Below are 24,379 nucleotides of genomic sequence, written 5' to 3'. Positions count from 1 at the left end.
TACAAAAATTACAAGATAATGTTAAAAATATATATCCAAAATGCCTTTTAAATGAAATTGATCATTTTAAATATGCAAACAAAGAAAAGCAGATTAAGTACAATAGTATAATGAGTAAATTAAATATTATTGAATATAATTAAATATAGTATTACAGTATATAGTATTACGCAGTGGCGCAGTAGGTATGCTGTCACCTCACAGCAAGTAGGTCGCTGGTTCAAGCCTCGGCTGGGTCAGTTGGCGTTTCTGTGTGGAGTTTTCATTTTCTCCCTGCGTTCGCGTGGGTTTCCTCTGGGTGCTCTGGTTTCCCCCACAGTCCAAAGACAGGTGAATTGGATAGGCTAAATTGTCTGTAGTGTGAATGAGTGTGTATGGATGTTTCCCAGAGATGGGTTGCAGCTGGAAGGGCATCCGCTGCGTAAAACATGTGCTGGATAAGTTGGCGGTTCATTCCGCTGTGGCAACCCCAGATTAATAAAGGGACTAGGCCGAAAAGAAAATGAATGAATGATATTATTAAATATAGTTTATTATTTTTTAGAAAAAAATATTTTAGACCCATCTATAATAAACTTTTTTTTCACTGTATTAATCTCTTTATATAAAAATAAATTTCATAATGGCCTTTTAGATTTTAGGAAGGTGGTCTCTCACATCATATCATACTTTCACCAAATGTGTCTGTATGATAGAAAACCCCTCATTTTGAATACTTAAAGTGTATGTATCACACATAATGTAGACTTTATAATGTTAAAAAATGTAACAACAATGAGAGAATTCTGTCAGACACTGATGTTTTTCTTTGAAATAATTCATGCAGTTGTGTCGTGAAGAGACTTTGCCATCTGCTTAATGCTTTATTTATCAAGCTGCCATTTAATTTGAACATTTAAGTACATGAAAGACTGAAAAAAACTAGCTACAGTGTATGTGATTTTCCAAAACATTGATTTGAACTCGCATCTTGTTCTGCCAGACATTTAGCAAATGTTGCAAAGCATTTGGCTGTCAAAAGCATAATGTATTTGTTTATTTGTGGCCGATTCAGTGTCAGGACAGTGCTGGCAGGCCGCGACCTACTCTGAAAGTGTGGTGTCTCCGGAGCTGAGGAGCAGCAGTATTTTACGGGTCCCAGATGTGTCGTCCCTGGCTCAGTGTGCTGGGGCCTGCTGTGATCTCCCGGGCTGTGACCTGGCCTGGTTTTTTGAGCGCCGCTGCTATGTGCTCAGTTGTCAGCGCAAAGAAAACTGCCAGCCGAAGCAGAGACCTGGTGCAGACTCTTACCTGGCCTTCCTACAACGTGGGCCCCCACAAACACTTGTCCTGCAGTCCCTGGTTCGAGGAGAGTCTTTCCCAAACCACTGGCAGCCTCTGGCCAGACACCGGGGCTCAGAGGATCCCATGAAGGATCTCGCTCTGCTGGAAGGGATTCAGGATTTGGACAACCCTGAGGCTGAGTATTCAGAGAGAAGTTTGGAAGACAAAAGGGCTGAAGACATAGACAAAGCGGTAGAGCAAGAAGAGCAAACTGGGCTTTATGATTGGCCACCTGTTCAAGGAAAGGAGGAATTCAACCAGTCAGAGATGGAGAGAGGCGGTGAAAGATTGACGACTGTTCAGGGCCCTGTTGAAAGTAGCACCTTTACCCCAAGTCATTCTCCAGAAGTGAGAAATGAAAGCAGATCAACCATTATTGAAGCAAAATCTAATGTTACGGTACCATCAACCACTGTATTTGACCTTAAGGTGAGTGTTGAATCATGATTAATATTAATTACAATATTCAAGAGACTGAAAACAGATAAAAGAAGTTAGTACTACTTTTATTCAGCAAGGATGAATTTAAAGTTATTGAAAATGTTACCATTGATTTCTTATTAAAAGCAAGCTGTTTATAAAATAATCCTAAATATGGATTGGATTTAACATTAAGAAATATGTTTTCAGTATTACAGCTGTGTAATAAATTTATACACGCACGCACGCACGCACGCACGCACACACACACACACACACACATATATATATACATACATACACACACACACACACACACACACACACAGTTGAAGTCAGAATTATTAGCCCCCTTTGATATTTTCTTTTTTAAATATTTCCCAAATAATGTTTAAAAGAGCAAGGAAATTTTCACAGTATGTCTGAAAATATTTTTTCTTCTGGAAAAAGTCTTATTTGTTTTATTTCAGCTAGAATAAAAGCAGTTTTAATTTTTTTATAAAGCCATTTTAAAGTCAAAATTATTAGCCCCTTTAAGCTATTTTTTTCTCAATAGTCTACAGAACAAACCATTGTTGCCTAATTACCCTAACCCGCCTAGTGAACTTAGTTAATTTAAATAATTAAAAACAGTTAAAATACAGTTGTTTATTGTTAGTTCATGTTAACTCACAGTGCTTTAACTAATTTGGATGTTAGTAATGTATTGGTAAATGTTGAACTATGAATAATAAATGCTGTACAAATATTGTTCATAGTTATTTTATGTTAGTAAATAAATTAACATTAACTAATGAAACCTTATTGTAATCTGTGACCATTAGAATTTTCATTCATTCATTCATTTTCCTTTGGCTTTGTCCCTTATTATTAATTTAAGTAAAATAAATATTGAAGAGACCATTTGTAACCATGGCACGGTGATCAAGACTGGCATTTCTCTTACTGATAGTTGCCAGTTCATTATCATTGCTTGAAATGTCACGATTCTATTTTAATGCTGTGGCGTCATTAGAAAACATGGTGTCTTAAATGTTCTCTCACTCTGGCAGTGCTTAATCAGTCAGTTTCATGTCTCATCTGTTGTGTGAAATCTGTAGACATGAGTATGAAAACACTTTTATCATTAAAGGTTGAAGAAGAGCCACAGAACACATCGTCTGTAACTACTGCACCTAAAGTCCTGGAAGACATCAATACAGAGCCCTCGAACTTCAGTGCAGTTAACGGTTCATTCATCACTCCAGCCAACACTGAGGCCACACCGCAGATGACCTCAGAACAGCCAGGTACTGTGTGCAAGTTTGGGAGAAGTTACCTTTAAAGTAACTAATGCAATACTTATGGCCCGTTTCCACTGAGTGGTACGGTTCAGTACGCTTTTATGGCTGTTTCTACTGTCAAAGGGTACCAAAAAGCTTACCTGACCGTACCACTTTTTGGGTACTCTTTTGGTAGGGTACCTTGCACAACAAAAGGTTACCAAAAGGCGAAGCAAGATGTGCAGCTAAATGCTATTGGTTTACATAGATACGTCACCAGCGCGTACACAAACAGGAGAATGAAAATAAAGGAACTGGCATTTTTAAATACACAGCCGAGACTTTACACGGTAATATTGTATACATATAAAATTGAGCCATTGTTAACCCGAGCTTAAACAAACCTTGCCGTTGTCTTGATGAACAGCCACAAAGCCAAGAAGAAGACCAGAATCCACCCTGTGCACTGTAGTTGTTTACAAGGCCGTCTAAAGCGTGAGTGTCATTGAAGTCATTGGCATTACTTTTTTGAAAAATTAACATAGATATTTTATATATGATATTTTATAACACCTTACTGTATTAGTTACTTAGAAAAAACTGATTACTTAACTCACGTTACTTGTAATGCATTACCCTCAACACTGACTGTATGTGTCCATTTATTAGTGGCAATTTATTAGTGATTTACAAATGCAAGCATCACTGTTTTGTCACAAGCAGTAACAAAACAAATGGAGAACTGGCCAATTAACTGAGGCTGGTTCCTCCAAAGGCTTTTACTCCATTTCTGTCACCCGAGTTTAGGCTTCCTCACCACTATTGCCCTTGTCTTGCTTTTTTGTTGTTTAAAAGACACTTAATAATCAGTAAAAGTATCGATTTGACTGCACTGACACTATCAGCTGACATTAATTGAACCAAGCAGTATGAAGGCACTATTGTCTTCTGTAAAGCTGCTTCAGAAGCAAATGAACTTGAGCAAAATATTGACACTTGTGCCTTTTGTAGAGCTGCTTATAGCTGGACTGAACTTATTTTATTATTCTATTTTGATTCAATTTGAATATTTGCTGTTACTGAACTGAACTGAATCAACATTAAACTTACTGAAAACCACTTGTCTTCTTTAGTTTAAAGAGATGGTTCACTCAAAAATTAAAAAGTACTCACTATTTCCTCACTCTCTAGTGGTTTCAAATCTTGATGAGTTTCTATTTTCTAATGAACACAAAATACTTTCTTTTGAATAGTGTTATGCTGCTTTCACACCAGATGCTGATGACTTGTCAAGCGCGAGTGATTTACATGTTAAGTCAATGCAAAGACATCCTGCAGCGCGTAACGTGTGAATGAGGCTGTGCGAAAGATGCGATTCGCGCAAATGAAGTGGCGCAAAACAAGCGATTTGTGTGAATGAAGCAGCATGAGTTGAGCGGATTGATGCGCGAATCGCTCGAGTTGGAAAATCTGAACTTCAGCGGACATGTTAACCGATCAGGAGCTTGCTCTAGTAGGGGTGTGATTATGACGTAGCACCTGTTGGTGGTGTTCCGGGGGGAAAATCCTCCTGCCAACAACGGACAACAGTTACATCAAACGGCTCAGCTCAGTCTGAGGCACCGCTGAAAGCTTCCATCATCCAGGTATAGTTTCTGGAGGAGTTGATGAACTCATAGAGCTGGGTGCACCTTTAAATGGATCTAGTAAACTCAGACATGGCTCCAAACGAATCAACGCTGTTTATCAGCCTTCCTAAAGTACATAAACACAGCTATTCTCCTAATAAGTGAAGTTTATTTATAAACTAATTTCGAGAGGATCACATGCTTATGATTACTTGCAGCCGGTCCCGCATTATTCAATTTATGATTCACCAATCAGATGATTCCTAAGCCACTATAAATACCCTAAGTTCCATATAACAGCCTTCTTCGTTTTGGAGAATCCCCCCTTCCACCCCTACTCCTCATCCTTTCCTAGATGGGTGGTCCTTACCAAGCCAGCCGACGTTTCTGTGTGGAGTTTACATGTTCTCCCTGTGCTCACGTTGGTTTCCCCCAGGTTCCCCGGTTTACTCCCACCATCCAAAAACATGCAACTTAAGTTAATTGACTAATCCAAATCAGCACCATAGACATGCTCCTAGTAAGTAGTTATCTCTTAAGAGCAATCACTATCTGTTCATTAGCTACTACAGCAGGGGAGTTCTCGAGATCTACCTGAGCTAAAACTCCCCTCTCGCCTTGCAAATGGGAGGGAGCCTCGAGCTCGAGGATCTTATGAGCTCAGGGCTCTCTCCCAGGACAGCTTGCCAAACAAGATTTAAAGTCAATCATCAGCTAAGTGTGAACTCTTGAAAATCCATGTTAGCGATTTAGCAATGAAGCTAGAGTCACCGGGCAGACAGAAGCCCTGCCCATGACGCAAATCCATGTCTATTGTGCTGTGAATTTGACCCATGAATAAAGCGAGTAAACACAAAATGTTAGCGCGCCTGTTTACGCGCAAATATCACGATTTATTCGCGTGTGCTGCGTCTAGTGTGAACACAGCATCAGAATCCTTTTTTGTCGTCTAAACTATTGACGTCCATAGTAGGAAAAACAAAGACTATGTAAGTCGATAGTTACAGGTTATAAGCAGTTTTAAAAATATTATTTTTTATGTTCAACAAAAAAATTTTTTAAACATGTTTGTGACAAGTGAAGTGTGAGTAATTAATGACAGAACTTTTAGTTTAACTTGTTTCGTAATTGATTGACTTTGCACTTTTATTGAACTAAACTGAATCAACATTGTTGAGTTGACTAACTAAATTGAGCTTAAAAATGCTTCAAAAACTGTGGTCTTAAAGCTGTCTTTAAGCAAATTTCAATTTTTTTTTTTTTTTTGGCATTATTTATTGTTTATTATTACTGTGAAGCTGTTGTGTGATATAAACTTGTATATAAATAGATGTGACTTGACTTAATTGGCTGTCTTGTCACTCTCTCTTTGTTCAGTAAGAGCTCTGACTGTGTCCATTGAAGGCCCTGTTGAAGCCACGCTTCCCCAAAACACTGTTGAACTAACAGCTTCAGTTAGTCCAGATGACACTGCCGGTACGACCTTCTGCATTCTGAATTATATGCATTCCTGATGAGTCATGATTATGTATTTATTTTTTTATTTTAATTTTCCCCTAGAATCTCCTTACACATATGAGTGGACATTTGTGACCTCACCAGATGGACAACATAGGGTGATGGAGGGGCAGCACAACAAGTCTGTCATACTTTCTGAAGTGAGATTTAATTCATTTAATACACTTTTTTTAAACTTTTTTTTTTTTACTTTATTTATATTTCTTTTTTTTTTATTTTAAAAAGGAATATTCACACTAATTTCCTCTTCTGTGTTTTAACTGTAGCAAATGTTCCTTTTCCAATTTTTAATTGAAACTAGTTTTATACCTAAACATATGAATTGTTACATTTTCATTTGATTATTTTTTAAGACATTGAACTCTCAAATGTCTAATAATTCTAAAAACTTTGTTGTATAAAAATTCAAATAATAATTTTGTATTACATCAGATATATTCAAAAACAACATACAATTTCTAAATAATAATTTGTTGTATACGTATGCATTTAGTTGATTATTTAAAAGTCCTTAAAACTATATAATAATAATAATAATAATAATAATGATAATAATAATAATAACATTAAAATAATAATAATAATAATAATAATATTAATAATAATAATAATAATAATAATAATAATATTAATAATAATAATAATAATATTTTTTGTTAACCAAAATAAAAGTACAAGATATACTAAGCATCACATTTCATAATAAATAGTCTTTGAAATTTGTTTTCCCCTGAATTAAAAAAAACCCAGAGAAACCCTTATTTAGTAGATTAAAGTACTTTCATTTTCTAAGAACATCGTTGTTTCTTTTATTCCAGCTTTCAGAGGGTGTTTACGCAGTCAGAGTGATTGTGAAAGCACATCAAGCGTATGGAGAAGGTTCTGTGGATTTGACAGTACACCCTGGTATAACTATACCCTATTTGCATCATCATTTAATCACCAAAAATAAAGTATGTGCATCATGGGCCTCAAACAGTAGATGAATTGGCTTCCTTTTCATTCTACAGCAGAGAAAATAAACAAGCCTCCTAAAGCCGTCACTCTTCCTAAGAGCCAAGATGTAGTTCTCCAAGAAGATTCGGTCTTCATCATTAACGGAAGTGGTACATGGCTTGTTTTCTTTTCTCGGCTTTTTTTGCTATAGATCATTTAGGTCGTGAGTTTTAACTAAATTTGCATTTCCAGAGAGTGTGGATGATGCAGGAATTGTCCGTTATCTATGGGAGAAGGTGGATGGCCCGTTTTGGACACCTGAAGGTCCTGTTGACAAACCTGTACTGCTGCTAAAAAACCTTTTACCTGGAGAATACACCTTCAAGTAAGGACTTTTGTTTTACAAGAAGAAAATAAGGGATTAAATATCTAATCTTGGCATTAGATAGAAAATTCTTGTATCTTTTTTTAGGTTTAAAGGTTTTTCCATAGAGGATTTGGGAATTTGGATGTAAATATCCTGAAATTAAAGCTGACAGTCTGCAGTTAAAGCACATCATTTAATTTCAAATCCACTGTGTTGGTGTATAGAGCCAAAAATGTTAGAATTGTGTCAATGTCCAAATATTTATGGACCTAACTGTATATGTAACCCCATAACAGATTTAAACACAGGTAGAGCTGGGGTGGATGAGTGTTTTCGAAAACACAGTGCGTATAGTGTAAAACAACACAGAGTCTTTTAAAATGCTGAGGAGCAAGCTTATTGCAACCAATCACCTGCACCATATAGTTGATGATGTAGGAGCAGATTAGACACAACCTACTCTATTAGCCTGCGGTCAGAGTTTTACAACAGAACATTGTATGAAATACATTGTATGAAGATTGAACATTGAACATTGTATGAAGTGCTGCCCATATTTTATTATTTATTAATTTATTTTGAAGAATAACATGCTGTTTATATATGCAGACAAATTATGTATGAGCCCTTTGTAAAAACCTTCAGAATTTATATTTGCATTAAATAGAAAAGTTGTGTGTATTTCAGGGCTGCTGAAGTGAAGATTTATGGCTCAGGGCAGGAGAAAAAAACAAAACAAATTTTGAGTAAACGTGTGATGTTCTACAAAGAAACAAATGAATAAAGTGTGATGAAATAAATTCTTAAAGGTGTTTATTTTCTATATAAAAACCATTACGCTGTGAAAAAGACCAAAATTGATATAGGCATGATAAACAGTTTTTACCTGCCATGTCTTGCCTGAAGCTGTTAAAATCTTTAGTGGGTAACTCCTCTGGGCTTTCTTTAATAAGTCTTGACCTCATTAACTTCATCCTGACCTGATTTTTGCTTGGCCTACATTAGGCTGACAGTGTCTGATTCTGAGGGGTTGAGCGACTCCAGTACTGCCACCTTGAGGGTCAGCAGCCCAAAAGATGAGCCTCCTCTAGCCAGAGCGGGCACAGACCGGATCATTACCCTGCCTCTCAACCACCTCACCCTGTGGGGAAACCAAAGCACAGATGACCAATCCATTACAAACTACCTCTGGACACTCCATCCCAGCAGCCCGACCCGAAAGGTCACCATGCAGGTAATTAGATCTTTACTTTACCCAGTGGAAAAATATAAGGTTGGCCTTTTTTTAACTACAGTTGTTGACAGGAATGGTTAGTCTACTGCAAAGCCACTTCTAAAACTCCTAAGGAAAAATAAAAAGAAAAGAAAATGGGACCATTGACCATTTGAATCTTCTTTGGACAAAATTATAGGTACCCTTCAATTTAGTCCAGGCCTGTTTCAATAGTTTGCCCTTTTATTGTTTCTGTTGATCCACAATTTGAAAGCAAGATTGGATTTTCATTATCAGTAAATTTTGATTCATCATTACCTTTTTTTAGGTTCAAGTTATTTCTGTGACCACTGTAGTTTTTCTTTCTTTAATGAAAGGGTACTAACAATTTTGTCTAAGTGTGTATGTGTATTCGCTAGTCTGTCTGGGCACCTGCTGTTAAGAGTCTCACGCTATTGAAAATAAAGGTTCTTAATGGCTTTAATGGTTCCGTTAAAGAACCATTGAGATCCATAGGACCTTTTCATTTTCAGAGAAAGGGCTGTTCACAGTGGAAAATGGCTCTTTAGATGATGAAAATATTCATATGAAAAGTTTTCAAAAGTTAACTTTCCATTCATATGCTTGTAAAAAAGAACATGTATATTTCTATTTTTTTTTTTTTTTACAAACGTATGAATGTTTTTGCAAAAAGTAAGATTACTGAGGACTGATTTTACGCAGTTCAGAATTGGTTAATTTTTCTTTAAATGAAATACAGAAATTATTATGATGTATATGAATAAATAATTTTAAACAATACTGTTATATAAAGTAAAAAAAAGCCTCCATTGTTATTACATTGGGAATTCAGTGTTTATTGTGATATTTCAGAGGAAATGGTTGTGAAATAAGGGATATGAATCATATTTATATTAATTGTAATTAATTGTAAATGTACAAATGCATTTTAAATGAACATAATGAATTGAAAAAAAAATGGTTGTAGAATTTAAAGAGACTGTGTGACACTCTTAATAATTTCTGAAAAATCTGTAAATAAACCTAAAGAGATGATGATTTAATATGATTATCTAGGAGTAACAACTGAGATGTCGTTTATGAATCCTCTTTTTTTGATGAATTTGTGCTGATTCAAGATGATTATTGCATAATATGCAGTCAAACTCACAATTATACATAATAATTTAGAGCTTGATTGTTGTTGTTTTTAGTTGATGTTTTCATATGCTCCTTCTTCAGGATGCGAGATCAGCATTTGTGCAGCTCTCTGATCTCCAGGAGGGTCAGTACACATTTCAGCTCACAGTCACTGATTCCAGAGGTCAACAGGATTCAGACACCATCTCCGTCACTGTGCTGCCTGGTAAAACAGCCACGGCACCAATAAATATGCATACAGAAGAATTATACTTCCTCTGCAATTGAAATTTTATTATTTGTGGCAGCAAACAGAGCACCAGTGGCTGTAACAGGACCTGACATACAGCTACTTCTGCCGGTCAACAGCATCACACTGAATGGCAGCGGCAGCACTGATGATCAGGCCATCAGCAGATACCAGTGGGACGTGATCAGGTATTGATTTTATTCCTTTAATAAGTTTTTTTTTCGTCTTTTTTTAGATTTAACTAGTTGAACTGGAACATGAAATAATCATTATTTTGCAAATACATTAGTTTCATAATTTCTAAATTACTTATATTTATATTACAACTTTTATTACCCCACTGTTTAAAAAAGTGTATATATATATATATATATATATATATATATATATATATATATATATATATATATATATATATAGATAGATAGATAGATAGATAGATAGATAGATAGATAGATAGATAGATAGATAGATAGATAGATAGATAGATTTCTAAACATTTCTAAACATAATAGTTTTAATAACTCATTTCTAATAACTGATTTATTTTATCTTTGCCATGATGACAGTAAATAATATTTGACTAGATATTTTTCAAGACACTTCTATACAGCTTAAAGTGACATTTAAAGGCTTCACTAGGTTAATTAGGTTAACTAGGCAGGTTAGGGTAATTAGGCAAGTTATTGTATAACAATGGTTTGTTCGGTAGACTATGGAAAAAAAATAGTTTAAAGGGGCTAATAATTTTGACCTTAAAATGGGTTTTTAAAAAATTAAGCCGAAATAAAACTAAAACATTCTCTAGATGAAAAAGATTATCCGACATATTGTGAAAAGTTCGTTGCTCTGATAAACAACATGGGAAATATTAAAAAAAAAATTTAAATCAAAGGGGGGCAAATAATTCTGACTTCAACTGTGTATATTATTATGTATAGTATGCATTATAGTATTTATGTATACTATATTATATACAGTATGTTTTATAATATTATTATTATTAGTATTATTTAATTTTGATTGATTTTATGTAAAGCGTAATAAATCTGGACATCTGGGAAATTTGTATTTGTTTCCCAGTGAATATAGCAATACTTTTTTGGTGTATTAAAACAAAACAGTTTTGTTAAACTTTTATATTCATTAAAATAAGAGTTTGTTTAGCTAATATCTATGGAAGCCTGTTCCCGCCACTCAATAAATAAAAAAAATTAATTGGAAAAAATATATATATAATAATGAAAAAAAGATAATAATAATTAACATTTTTTTAAAGTCAGAATTCTGAGTTATAAAGTCAATATTACGAGTTATTAAGTCAGAATTCTGAGTTATAAAGTCGCAATTCTGAGTTATAAAGAATTGCGAGAATTCCTGGTCATCTGGAAATATGTGAAGTGTTAAAGAAACATTTAATCATATTTTAACCAATTAATTGCAACAAAGTGTTCAAAAGAATCTGTTCATAAAAATGAGCTAGACATCCCAAAGAAAAAATGTAGCATGTTATCATTACAAAAGCTTAAGTGCAGGATATTTTTCTGTTTTATTTTTCAAAACAAATTTCTGTCACCCTCAGTGATGCATGAATAGTGCAGGCTTTTGGTGGCCAGTGTGTTGATCATGCCCATTCTCCTCTTATGTAATGATGAAGTGGCCCTCCAGGCTTGAAGATAAAAGATTCCAATAAAGCGGTTGCCATCGCGACAGGCCTAAGATCTGGGATTTACAAGTTGAAGCTGACTGTGGTGGATGAGCAGGGAGAAACAGACAGCGCACTCCTGAGCGTCACTGTTAAAGAAGGTGAGCTGAATCGTGCACATGCATAAATGTGAATAAAGGTATAGTTCACACACAAAAAATAAAAAACTGGCTCACTATTATCTCACCCTCAAGTGGTTCCTAAACTTAAAGAGTTTCTTTCTTCTATTACACACAAAATAAGATATTTTGAAGAAACCTGTAACCAGTGTGTAATGCTGTCTTGTCATTTATTTGGTTACCTGCTTCACACCATGTTTCGCCTTTGTGTGTATGTATGCCATGTTTTCATTGGTTGATGTAGTCTGATGTCTTGCTCTTCATTGGTTATCGTTCGAACCTAGGAAACAATCAAATGATAAGATTCACTTGAACGTAGGGCACACTGGATTTTTGACTTATGAAGAAGGGAACTTGGGTATAAAGGCACCAGACCCAGAAAAGCCTTGTAGACCAGAGTCATCCAGTGGGTGTACCTTCCTACATTCAGAGAAGGCCGCTCAGCTTTGGCACACAATGTGAATAAAACATAGGTCACTATATAGGGGATTAATGATTCAGACAGTTTAAATATCCTCTCTGTGTGTGTGACTGACGCCTGGTTTCACATGTATGTTACACAAACTGCCAACAGTTCTAATGTTGTTAAATTCACAGCTAAAAGCCTGCCACTGGTGGCTCATGCCAGCGGCAGCCACACACTCACTCTGCCCAACAGCTCTCTCATGCTCAGAGGTTCAGTGTCCAACAGCGGACCAGCAAACGTGTCCTTTCTTTGGGTTAGAGATGAACAGAGCCCTGCTGCTGGGGTGAGTGAATTTGTTGGATTATTTTCTGTACCATTTGCTGTGGCTCAGTGTTTTACCTTTCTCTGTCTTGTTTTCACATCTTTTGAGAGTAGGATGTGTTGTATGGTTCAGATCACGAGGCTTCGCTTTACCTCGCCAACCTGGTAGAAGGAACATACCTGTTCCAGCTGCGGGTCACTGATGTCCAGGGCCGCTCAAGCACGGCTACAGCCACTGTGGAAGTACGACCTGGTAAGATATTACTCATTTTTTAATAGGAAACAGCTGCTTGATGTTCAGAAAATGCATTTTTTATTTGATATAATAGATTCATTTCAGGATTTTTGATCAATTTTGATAGGATTCTTTGATCAAATGTATAAAGTTTGAAAGAACAGCATTTATTTGAAATCTTTTGCAATACACGTCTTTATTGTGGTATTTGATCAATGTATTGCATTTTTGATGAACACTCAAATGTTTAAATGGTAGTCTATTTTGCAGAATGATGCTGATGTACAAACCTTACTAATTACTTTTCTACATTTAAATTCCCTTAAAATCAAAATGTCATTTTGGTTTTGTCTCTAGTTATTAATATGTTAACCTTGAAGCATAAAGTTATCTATAAAATATTGTGCTCCAAAACTTCAAGCCTATTCCATTTAGCCAATTTCCAGATCTGACCAGTGCACTTTTAGCTTAGGTTAGCATAGATCATTGAATGGGATTAGACCATTAGCTTCTTTAGAATTTTATATTTTCTTAATTCAAATGAGTAAAAAGATCTTATATTTTTATATTTAACTAAGGGTTTACACATTTCATCAACTGTTGTTAAGGATGTTGCACTATCTGATAATTTCTGTATTTTCTTTGACATATTGATCACTCCAGCAATTAAAGACAGATCTGTCTCTGTCAGAAAGAGATGCATAAATGAGAACACTAATGAGCAGTTTATGAAGGCCATATCGCTAGCACCAAGTATATCTGCAGACTCTGTTGATTCTCTTCTTGATTTGTTTAACTCTAAAGTTAAGAATGTCATAGATGACATTGCTCCTGTTAAAGCCAAGAAGATAACTAGCAGCCAAAGGGGATCTTGGACTAGGTCCCCAAGAATACAAATGACGAAAAGTCAGTGCAGAAAAGCTGAGCGTATGTGGAGAAAGACGAAACTAGTAGTCCATTATAATATCTATAAAGACAGTCTTCGTGCTTTTAATATGGAACTAAAAACTGCTAGGCAGACTTTCTTTTCAAGCCTTATAAACAGCAACGTAAACAATGCTCGTAAACTCTTTGCAACGATAGAGAAACTCACAACCCCCCCCAGTCGGATTCCCAGTGAGCTACTCTCTGAAAGCAAATGTAATGAGTTTGCTCATTTCTTTACTGACAAGATCAATAATATCAGAAAGGCAATCAGCTCATCCAATCAGCCAAATTGTGTCGACGTCAGACTAGCTCAACCACAACTTAAGAAATCAGACATTATGTCCGATTTCATGGCAATTAATGGCAAAATCTTAGAAGAGATCGTGCAAATTATGAAAACATCAACCTGCAGTCTCGACACGCTCCCCACATCATTCTTTAAAACGGTGTTGACCTGCTTAGAAATGGATCTTCTAAAAGTGGTAAATGCTTCACTTCTCTCAGGGATTTTTCCTAACTCACTTAAAACTGCAGTTGTTAAACCCCTCTTGAAGAAGAGCAACCTGGATAACACCATATTGAGCAATTACAGGCCCATCTCAAATCTCCCTTTCATTGGCAAAATCATTGAAAAAGTTGTTTTTAACCAGGTTAACAAGTTCCTAAACTACAAGGGGTGTTTGGACAATTTTCAATCTGGTTTCAGACCACATCACAGTACAGAGAGCGCCCTTATAAAGATATTCAATGACATCCGCCTAAATACAGATTCAGGCAAACTAACAGTGCTGGTACTGCTCGATCTCAGTGCTGCATTTGACACTGTCGATCACAGCATACTTCTGGATAGGCTGGAAAACTGGGTTGGGCTGTCTGGGACGGTCCTCAAATGGTTCAGATCTTACCTTGAAGGAAGAGGTTACTATGTCAGTATAGGTGACCATAGGTCAGGGTGGACACCCATGACATGTGGAGTCCCACAAGCCTCGATTCTGGCACCACTCCTGTTCAACCTTTATATGCTCCCTCTGAGCCAAATAATGAGAAAGAACCAAATCTCCTACCACAGCTATGCTGATGACACTCAGATCTACCTAGCCTTACTGCCTAATGACTACAGCCCCATTGACACCCTCTGCCAATGCATTGATGAAATTAACAATTGGATGTGCCAAAACTTTCTTCAGTTAAACAAAGAGAAAACTGAAGTGATTGCGTTTGGGAACAGAGATGAGGTTCTCAAGGTGAATGCGTACCTTGGCTCTAAGGGTCAAACAACAAAACATAAGGTCAAGAATCTTGGTGTGACTCTGGAGTCAGATCTGAGTTCCAATAGTCATATCAAAGCAGTTAGTAAATCAGCATACTATCATCTCAAAAACATTGCAAGAATTAGATGCTTTGTTTCCAGTGAAGACTTAGAGAAACTTGTTCATGCTTTTATCAGCAGCAGGGTGGATTACTGTAATGGCCTCCTCACTGGCCTTCCCAAAAAGACAGTCAGACAGTTGCAGCTCATCCAGAACGCTGCGGCCAGAATTCTGACCAGAACCAGGAAATCAGAGCACATCACACCTGTCCTCAGGTCTTTACACTGGCTCCCAGTCACATTTAGAATAGATTTTAAAGTATTATTACTGGTCTATAAATCACTAAATGGCCTAGGACCTCAATACATTATAGATATGCTCACTGAATACAAACCTAACAGATCACTCAGATCTTTAGGATCAAATAGATTAGAAATCCCAAGAGTTCAGTCAAAGCAGGGTGAATCGGCTTTCAGCTACTACGCCCCTCGTTGCTGGAATCAGCTTCCAGAAATGATCAGATGTGCTCCAACATTAGGCACATTCAAATCAAGACTGAAAACACATCTGTTTAGCTGTGCCTTTACTGAATGAGCACTGTGCTACGTCCGACAGATCGAACTACTATGTTTTTCTCTTCTTTTTAATTCTTTTATAACACATTTTATCAGCTTTTATTTTATTTTATTTTTATTCTTACCATTTTTATGTTTGTTTTTATTTCTCTTATAATTGTTTCTTTTATTCCTGTTTATGTAAAGCACTTTGAATTGCCACTGTGTATGAAATGTGCTATATAAATAAACTTGCCTTGCCTTGCCAATATTTAGAAGATATTAATATTCAAAACTTGCAACTGAAATGAATCAATTGGTCACACAATTGCAATTTTGTATATGGTGAATGGCACATAGTGCACTATATAAGGAGACAAATGATTCAGAGAGTTTGGATGTACTTTCTACCGGGGTGAATGACGTCTGATTTTGGTACAAAATCTGCTCTAGTCCAAAGACATGTACTGCATATTTGTGGTAATAGCTGAAAAATGTATACTGGATGAGTATAAATGATTGATTTTTAATTTGTGCCAAAAATCATTAAAAGACTATTTTCCATTTCGTACATTTCCTTGAGCAAATGTATAAAAACATAATTTTTGGTTAGTAATATGCATTGCTCAGAGCTCAATATTGACAACTTTAAAGCTGATATTCTTAGTATAATTTTTTTTTAACCTTCATATTTTTAGATATTGACCTATCCTAATAAACCATACAACAATGGAAAGATTGTTTATTTTTCATGCATCTATCTCATTTACCAAAACTGGAACTTATGACTGATTTTGTGATCCTAGGTCACATATATTCAGATTTTTCTAGTGAGTTTATAGATGGCTTGTTTGATTCCGTTGCAGATCCGCGTGAGCGAGAGGAGGTAGAGCTTGAGCTGCAGGTGAGTGTGGCTCAGGTCAGTCAGCAACAGAAGGACACAGTGATCAGACAGCTGGCTGCACTTCTGCATGTGTTGGACTCAGACATCGCACTCAAGGCTCTACATGGACAGTCTGACATCAGGTACATCTCCCACATTAACCAAACCAGTCCAAATAAAGACTAATATAGAGGATCTAAAAAGTCCAAAACTTCACTGAGTGCCTCAGACATTGGCTTGTTTACTTTTAGTTTAAGTAATTTAAAGGGATAGGCCACTCAAAATAAAAATCCTGTCATGAACTACCCACAAGTCGTTCAGATGCCCTGAAATCTTCATGCGTCATCAGAACACAAATTAACATATTTTAGATGAAATTCAAGAGATTTCACATACTCAATAGACAGCAATGATCAAGAGATGTTCAAAATCCAGAAAAGGAACCAGAAATAGTCAAAACATTCAAACTGTAATCATATAAAGCTCCAAGAACACTTTTGTGCACCAAAAAACTCACAACTTTGTTCACCAATGTCTTTACCGTCAGATCAGGGCATTTAAAGAATCTTTTCTTTTTTCCAAGCCACTGGTCACATCTGAGTGTTATACTCAGAAACGAGATGCATTATATATATACAGTACAAAAGAAGATGCACTTCTGTTGGGCAAAAAGCAGCAATTGACTTCCATAGTATTTTTTGTTAAAGCTATGGATGTCAATGGCTGCTTTTTCCAATATTCTTTAAAATATCTTGTATTGTGTTCAACAGAAGAAATTCATAAAAGTTTAGATCCACTAGAGTGTAAGTAAATGATATGGAAATTTTTCATGTTTTGAGTGAACTATCCCTTCAACTTACTAAACTTAAATTTAATAATAATAATATAACTGAAGCTTAAATGTGTTTCCTGTGTTTAGCACAGTATTCAGGTTCTCAGTGCAGGGTCCTGATGGTTTGATCCCTGGCCCTAAACTTGCTCGTCTGCTGAGAAACCAGCTGTTGAGAGAGAAAACAGACTTCTTGCTCTTTAGGGTCTTAAGAGTGGACACAGTCAGTGAGTGACTTGATTCATTTTCTAAAAATATTTCACTAAAAATGTTTTACAACATATGAGATTTACTTTATTGTACAATTGACTACATTTTAATGCAGTCTTTCTTCTTTTACCTTGGTGAACACTGCAGTGTGTTTGCTGCTGTGTTCTGGGCGTGGTCAGTGTGACCCCATTACAAAGAGCTGTTCCTGTGACCCTCTGTGGATGGAGAACCCCATCCGCCGTTTCCTCGATGATGGAGAGAGCAATTGTGGTTAGTGTGATCTTTCCTTTTTGAATGAGCAATTTCAAATAGTGGTAAAAAGAGGTAAGCAAACTAAGAAGGTGTGGTCATATTTGAAGAAAACCTGTGTAGATTCAGTAAATTCACTTTTATGGTGATGAATAGGTTATTTTCATTCTCTTTAAAGGCGCAGTATGTAATTTTGACACCCAGTGGTTGAACTAGGTATTGCATTCCTGGATCTAATCAAATGCAAGCGCAGATTGCCAGATGACCAACAGGAGGCAGTCTCGAGCCCAGGGGCGTAGCAACCGGGGGGGATGGGGGGGATACGTCCCCCTCACTTTTTGAGACAGACCATTTAGAAACAGGTGATTAATAATTATATGAATGTATGATCTCATACAGCCGTCCCCCCCACTTTTAAAATGTCCGCTACGCCCCTGCTCAAGCCTAAAGGCTTATTTAAGGCTGATTAAACCGTGTTCTAAATAAAAGCAATGGCATGCCATAGAAGGAATATTTTCCATATTAAATGGAGTTTTTGTTCTAACCAACACCTTGAATTGATAAATTGGAAACGGCTTCTATTTCTCACAGGTAAACAACAGGAAAAACTGACAATGATCACCTCAGGTACACCACATGAGGTTTATTAGGTGTTAAATGCTAACAATGTGAGTTTGAATGCCATTTTACATGACATTTATTGTCATACTATTGAAAGCAGCAGCAGATAGTTCCTCGGATCTTGAAAATAAAATAAACCATTTGAAATTGAACTTTAGAACTGTAAAAATGCAAACAAACACATACTGTATCAGTGATTCAGCATCTACATTTAATAACGTTAAAGAGGTTTAATTTGTATTAATTAGATTATCAACCTTACCATTTCGTGAGTTGGTGCATATTCTGTGCTTCTGAATGGCTGTGTTTAGTCTGGTGCTAACAGCCAAATTTCTTATCACTGCAAATCTCGTCACATAGCGTGTTGTTAGGACACGGGGTTACAATGTAGCCTGCTCACATGTTTAAGGTTAACTCTGAATCTGCGTCTCTTTTCGGAGTCTGCTACTGTCCACTGGAGGCCGCATTTCGGTCACGGGCGCATGCTTTGAGAACCTTTCTGAATGAATGAAATACATTGTTTTTTCACCAAGGCAACCCCGGGTGCTGAAATATAATTGGCCAAACTGACATTGGGTGGGTTAAAATAACCAAAACAAATACAATTTCAAACATACATTTTCAAAGTAGAATATCTGACTTCAGCAGTGTTTTGCAGATAAGCAAGAATGTTCACTTGGCATGTTTCTAAAATATCTGCAAACACATTATGCTATTTTTATGCTTTAGAAGAGTCAAAAACTTACACACAGCACCTTTAAAGTAAAATCATTGGATAGAAACATAGGAAACTGAGGAAAATGCTCACTTAAAGGATTTTGCATCTGAACTCTTCATTTACTATTTTGTGAAATTTCGCATTCCGGGTGGAAGGTGGGAGGGCATCAAGGCACATTTGAAACCAAATTCTGCTTTACTTTCTGTCTCGGGAGATACCTTCTTATGATTGAATTTTGAAGGCAGCATAGATGTGTCTTTCACTTCTTTCCATATTCTACAATCCTGTCTGTTCCATTTCCGACATTTGAGCTAAAACTAAAAATAAACATGCTGTCTCAAAGTGCCATTTGGGTGTTGTTTTGTATGTAAATGTAATTTGATCAACATTTTCCACTTTTTATGACATTTCTAGCATGAAGTTGGTTTTCTAGTAAGCTAATTAAACCAAAACTGTCTTTTGTTGTGCATGATTAAATCATCATGCTGTCTCAGAAGTCTGTCTGAAATCAGTTTTTTGACAAGTCAACTGCCTAAAGCATGCCGAATCAACAGGCAGCGATAAAAGTGTTGGAATAAAGAATAAAACTGTGTTGGCCAATCAGAAAAGAGATAACAGCGTGCAAACTGATGTCTTGAAGCAAAATGTTTCTGAGTTTTCAGAACGCTCCAGTTTCATTCACATGACATTGTATTTTGTGAGCATGAGTGCCCAAACAGTTTTTAAAACGGCTGTTTTTGTATGGACAGGGCCTGAAATGCAATGATTGCCTTCCATTTTAAATGGAAAGAGCACAGACAAGGCCTTAATTTGCTAATATGAAAATATTCCCTTTATTTGATTAACTTATTTGGTTTGGGATTTGTTTTAAAGATTCAATTTGATTTTGTTATATTATTTCAGTGTTATATTTCAGCTTCAAAAAGAAACATGCAGCAATTGGATAATAAAATGACACCTACTATATTTACCAGGGTTTCTGCAGGTTTCACCAAGTTAAATTTAAGACTTTTTAAGACATTTTTAAGACCATTATGAATCAAATTTTAGACTTATAGAGGACTAAAGGCTAAGGATGTTTTTTCAAATGGCCTAGATGGAAAAGATTATTATTTGCCCCATCAAAAACATATTATAATTTAATACATTTAATAATACAAAATTTAAATATTTTAGATATTTCCTAGCAAATTTTTTTAAATATTGTGTAAAAACAAGCAAAGCTCTACTTGTATCCATACACTTTTTTTCTAACATAAACTTTCCTTAACATAAAAAAATAAACAAATGTTGTAAAAGTTTTAAAAACTATAATAAACTAAATCTTCGCACACAATCTGTCCAGGTTCTCAGCAGTAAATACATAGAGCACTTTAAAACAAATGTTATTGTAATTAATAATTAAACCATTATGATAAATCGTTAAAAAATTACCTTCCAATAAAAGTTTAAAGTTTCAGATGGATTGTTGGTGATTTTTTTTGGGTTTTGGCCAGCAATACATGAACAAAGGAACTGTAAGATGTGTTTAAAAAAGATTTATGCCCTACAACACAACATTTCAGTAAATATAAGACTTTTTAAGGCCTAAGATTTTGATTTTGGTATTGGGCAATGACATTTTAAGACTTTTTAAGACCACGTGGAAACCTTGATAGACATTTACGGTACTGTATATATAGTGTGTTCAATCTCATTTTGTAAAAAATAAATAAATAAATAAAAGTGACTAAATCAAATGGTGATATCAAAATCGTGAATCACATTAAATCGTGTTGCATCCTTGTGGATTTTGCAGTTGGTTAACTTTAGTCATACAAATTCACCCCGTTATATAGCCTAAAGATGCTTGGTTTGAAAGTGACCTCTGTGTGAACAGTGCCTCATGCTACTCTATTCTATTGAAATGAAATGTTACTAATGTGACTACATCTTGCTGCTTTGTACTGAGATTGATTTCTGGTGGGATGCGATGAAAAGCTTAAATGACTGACGGGAGCTGAAATGCTGAGAGCTGTTCTTCTGTCTCCTCTCTGCAGACTGGAGTGTGCTGTATGTCACAATCTCTTGTTTCGTGACAATCATTTTCCTCTTGTCCATCAGCTGGATCTGCATCTGCTGCTGTAAAAGGTGATTAAAGGTTCCATCTCTGTCATTCACTACCATTCAGAAGTTAGTTTGGGGTCAGATATTGACAAAAATCATATTCCTATTTGTTTAATAAGAAATTTTGTTGAGTGTTTTTATATGAGGTACTTATGTGAGGGTCTGTTTTAGGGAGAAACGTACCAAAGTCAGAAAGAAAACCAAGTACACAATACTGGACAATATGGATGAACAGGAGAGGATGGAGCTTCAGCCAAAGTACAGTAAGTTTCAGTTAAGGTTTATTTTATGCAGTGAGAAACAAAGACAGAACATTTTTAGGAAAGGTTTACTATACCTGTAAGTGCTGTTTTACCCAACACAGTCCTGTACTCAATTTTTTATTCATGACAATGGAAAAAATCATAATTTGTCTTAATTTGAACTTAAATCATTCATTGTTTTAGAATTAAAAATCTTACTAGTAAAAAAAACCCTAGTAGTAAGATTTCAGATAAGTATTAGTAGCTAATGAATGTGTACTAGTATCCATTTAAAAGGTACAAGTACCAATTTAATAAGCACTACATGATGCATAACTAATATCTAGGCCCACACGGAATATGTGCGTGTAGAAATCAGCAGATTTTTAGCACATCATTGAGTCTATTTATTTACTTGTGTAAATGTGTGTAAATTTATAATTCTTCAGTTTTTAAATTAATTTCAGTAATATTATTGACTAATATGAAAATGTTCATTTGATGTATTTACAATACAATTCGTAAAGTCATATTTTCTGTCTATTATTAGAGAGACTTGCTTTGTTTATCAAACAATTGGATTGCATTGTAAACAATTGGATTTGTAAATAATTGGATTTGCATTGTAAACATTAAATAAAAGTTAAAAAGGTAATATTTCATAAACAGGGTGATTCAAAAAGAATACCACAACTTTCGGGTTGATATCACTCAAGTGTCTGGAGGGGGTCATATTGAACTTCTATAAACTTGTTTTCTACTGAAAAAAAACTTTAAGTACTCTTCATATTGCTTGATTATCCAAGGTTTCATCATGTTTCTTTGATTAAATACAGTTTTTCAAAGACATGGTATTCTTTTTGATTCACCCTGTATTACATTTTCAGTTACAATTCTCCCAAAAATCATTTTCACATAAATCTGCAGATGATTTTACAAAATTCTGCGCAGAAATAGCAAAAATATCAGCAGATTCTGTCTGGCCCTACTAATATCTAATGAATAAATATAATAATGTTGGAGATAAAAAATGTTTCTTAATAGGCGAGTATAAAACATAATTGCTAGACTCTAATAATTTAAGGCATAGTTGACTCAAAAACGGACATTTCCTAACATTCAATTGGTTCTAAACTTTTATGAACTTTTCTTCTGTTGAGCGATTTTTATTTATTTTTTATTATTATTTTTTATACAGTATTTACTATATATATTTTTTCTTCTGGAATTGTTTTAGTTTGGCTAGAATAAAAGCTTCCTTTTTTACATTTAATAAAACAATTTGTAAGGTCAACATTATTTGTCCCCTTAAGAAATATTTTTCATCTTCAATTTGTTTTAGAACAAATCAATCTTGTCCAATGACCTGCCTAATTAACCTAGTTAATCCCTTGAATGGTAATTTAAGCTCAACCAGTACATTGCAAAATAACTACAACAATATTACGTACTGTCATCATGACAAAATGAAAGAAATGAATATGAGAATAGATATAAAAATAGATATTAAAACTATTGCTTAAAAATGTTGGAAAAATAATAGTTGGTCAAAATTAAATTCTAGTATGCACTCAAATGACTGATGCTGCTTTTTAAACTATTTATTTTTAAATGAGTTAAAACAACACAATTCTTAAGTTGTTTTTGGGACAACCTAATTGTTTTATGCTTAAATTTGTAAAAAAACAAAAAACGATTATGTTAACTTAATCAATCTGTGTTGGGACAACATGAAGGAAATGTGTGGAACCCAGCATTTTTTTGCAGTGTGAGTGTAAAATGGAATACATAAGTCAACTGAATATTGCACCAAATACTGCTTTAACTTTTACTGCTAATATTGCTACGTTAAACATTGCTGTTTTATTATCTAAAAACTAATATAAATAAGTCAGAAAATCTTTTTTTTTGTGAATTTTATTTTTTTTACAATTTAGGAGGACCACTTTGGAAAAAATCTAGTCATGTTTAGAGGCTTGTATTGTACAGACACCAACGTTTTACGAGCCTACCAAAGCTGTAAACCTGGAATCACTTTTCTTTTTGTCTGTTTTGTCATCTTCAGACATTAAACACAGAAGCACAGAGCACAACTCTAGCCTGATGATGTCAGAATCAGAGCTGGACAGTGAGCAGGACAACATTTACAATTACGGAAGAGTCCAAAAAGCTCATAACAGAATCAGAAACGGAGATACTCTCAGCCTTTGCCCTGTGGAGAGCTGAGTCGCATGGACAAAAGGACATTTCTTCATGATGAATATTTACAGCACAGGGGTATTGCTGAATTTCCCACTAATACAAAGACTGACTGAATTGAATGAGTGGCAAAACTTACTGACCACTGAATTCAGTTGGTCTTGTAAAAGCAACAACAAAACTGGTTTGCAGTATGATACATACGGACTTTAATTACTAATAGCATAATCTGTTTCAATATAGAAAAGCCTGTGCATTCAACGTGTTATGCGTTTAAAAGTGCTTGTATGTTCAAGAATGCATTATTTTGTTATTTCTAAGATGCTCCGATTATAACCTTTGGGGAGAATCTGCAAAATAACTGATACATATAAAAGCAAAATGAAAAAAATAATGCTGTTCTTTATGCAAAATCCTTTTATTTGTACTGAACTGTATGAATTTTAATGTGCCTGACTGAAATGCTCTCTTGTTGTTATAGTTTGTTGATATTTTGGTCTTGTCCTTGATTCTGAACACTGCACCGTGTCTTTTAGCGGTCTGATTTTACAAACTTTAAAAATGTCTGCTTTAGCTGGAATAGCAATCAAAGCCATTTGTATCAGACATATTATTTTCGTTTGTTTTAATGCAGCTGGAGATGCACACAAATATTAAATAATAAAAAATACAGGCTTTTATAGGACCA

The 24,379-nt window shown here is 35.2% G+C and overlaps 1 protein-coding gene across 1 annotated transcript; it reads left to right on the top strand.

The window, feature by feature from the left end:
* Positions 1 to 1,038: 1,038 nt before the first annotated feature.
* kiaa0319 (KIAA0319 ortholog) lies at positions 1,039 to 24,371 on the top strand (the record flags this gene model as incomplete). The annotated part of the gene is made up of 19 exons (XM_056475102.1): positions 1,039 to 1,752; positions 2,876 to 3,032; positions 6,011 to 6,109; positions 6,194 to 6,291; positions 6,970 to 7,057; positions 7,162 to 7,257; positions 7,340 to 7,472; positions 8,460 to 8,688; positions 9,910 to 10,033; positions 10,116 to 10,245; positions 11,715 to 11,863; positions 12,479 to 12,630; positions 12,723 to 12,861; positions 16,501 to 16,660; positions 17,437 to 17,573; positions 17,704 to 17,826; positions 21,184 to 21,274; positions 21,422 to 21,513; positions 23,558 to 24,371. Coding segments are annotated over 19 exons (3,072 nt in total), but the record flags the coding sequence as incomplete, so codon positions are not given.
* Positions 24,372 to 24,379: the final 8 nt, after the last annotated feature.

The sequence above is a fragment of the Danio aesculapii genome, chromosome 16, assembly GCF_903798145.1.
Source record: "Danio aesculapii chromosome 16, fDanAes4.1, whole genome shotgun sequence".
Lineage (NCBI taxonomy): Eukaryota > Metazoa > Chordata > Actinopteri > Cypriniformes > Danionidae > Danio > Danio aesculapii.
The sequence above is the reverse complement of the archived record's forward strand: the minus strand, read 5'-3'. Positions and strand labels throughout refer to the sequence as shown.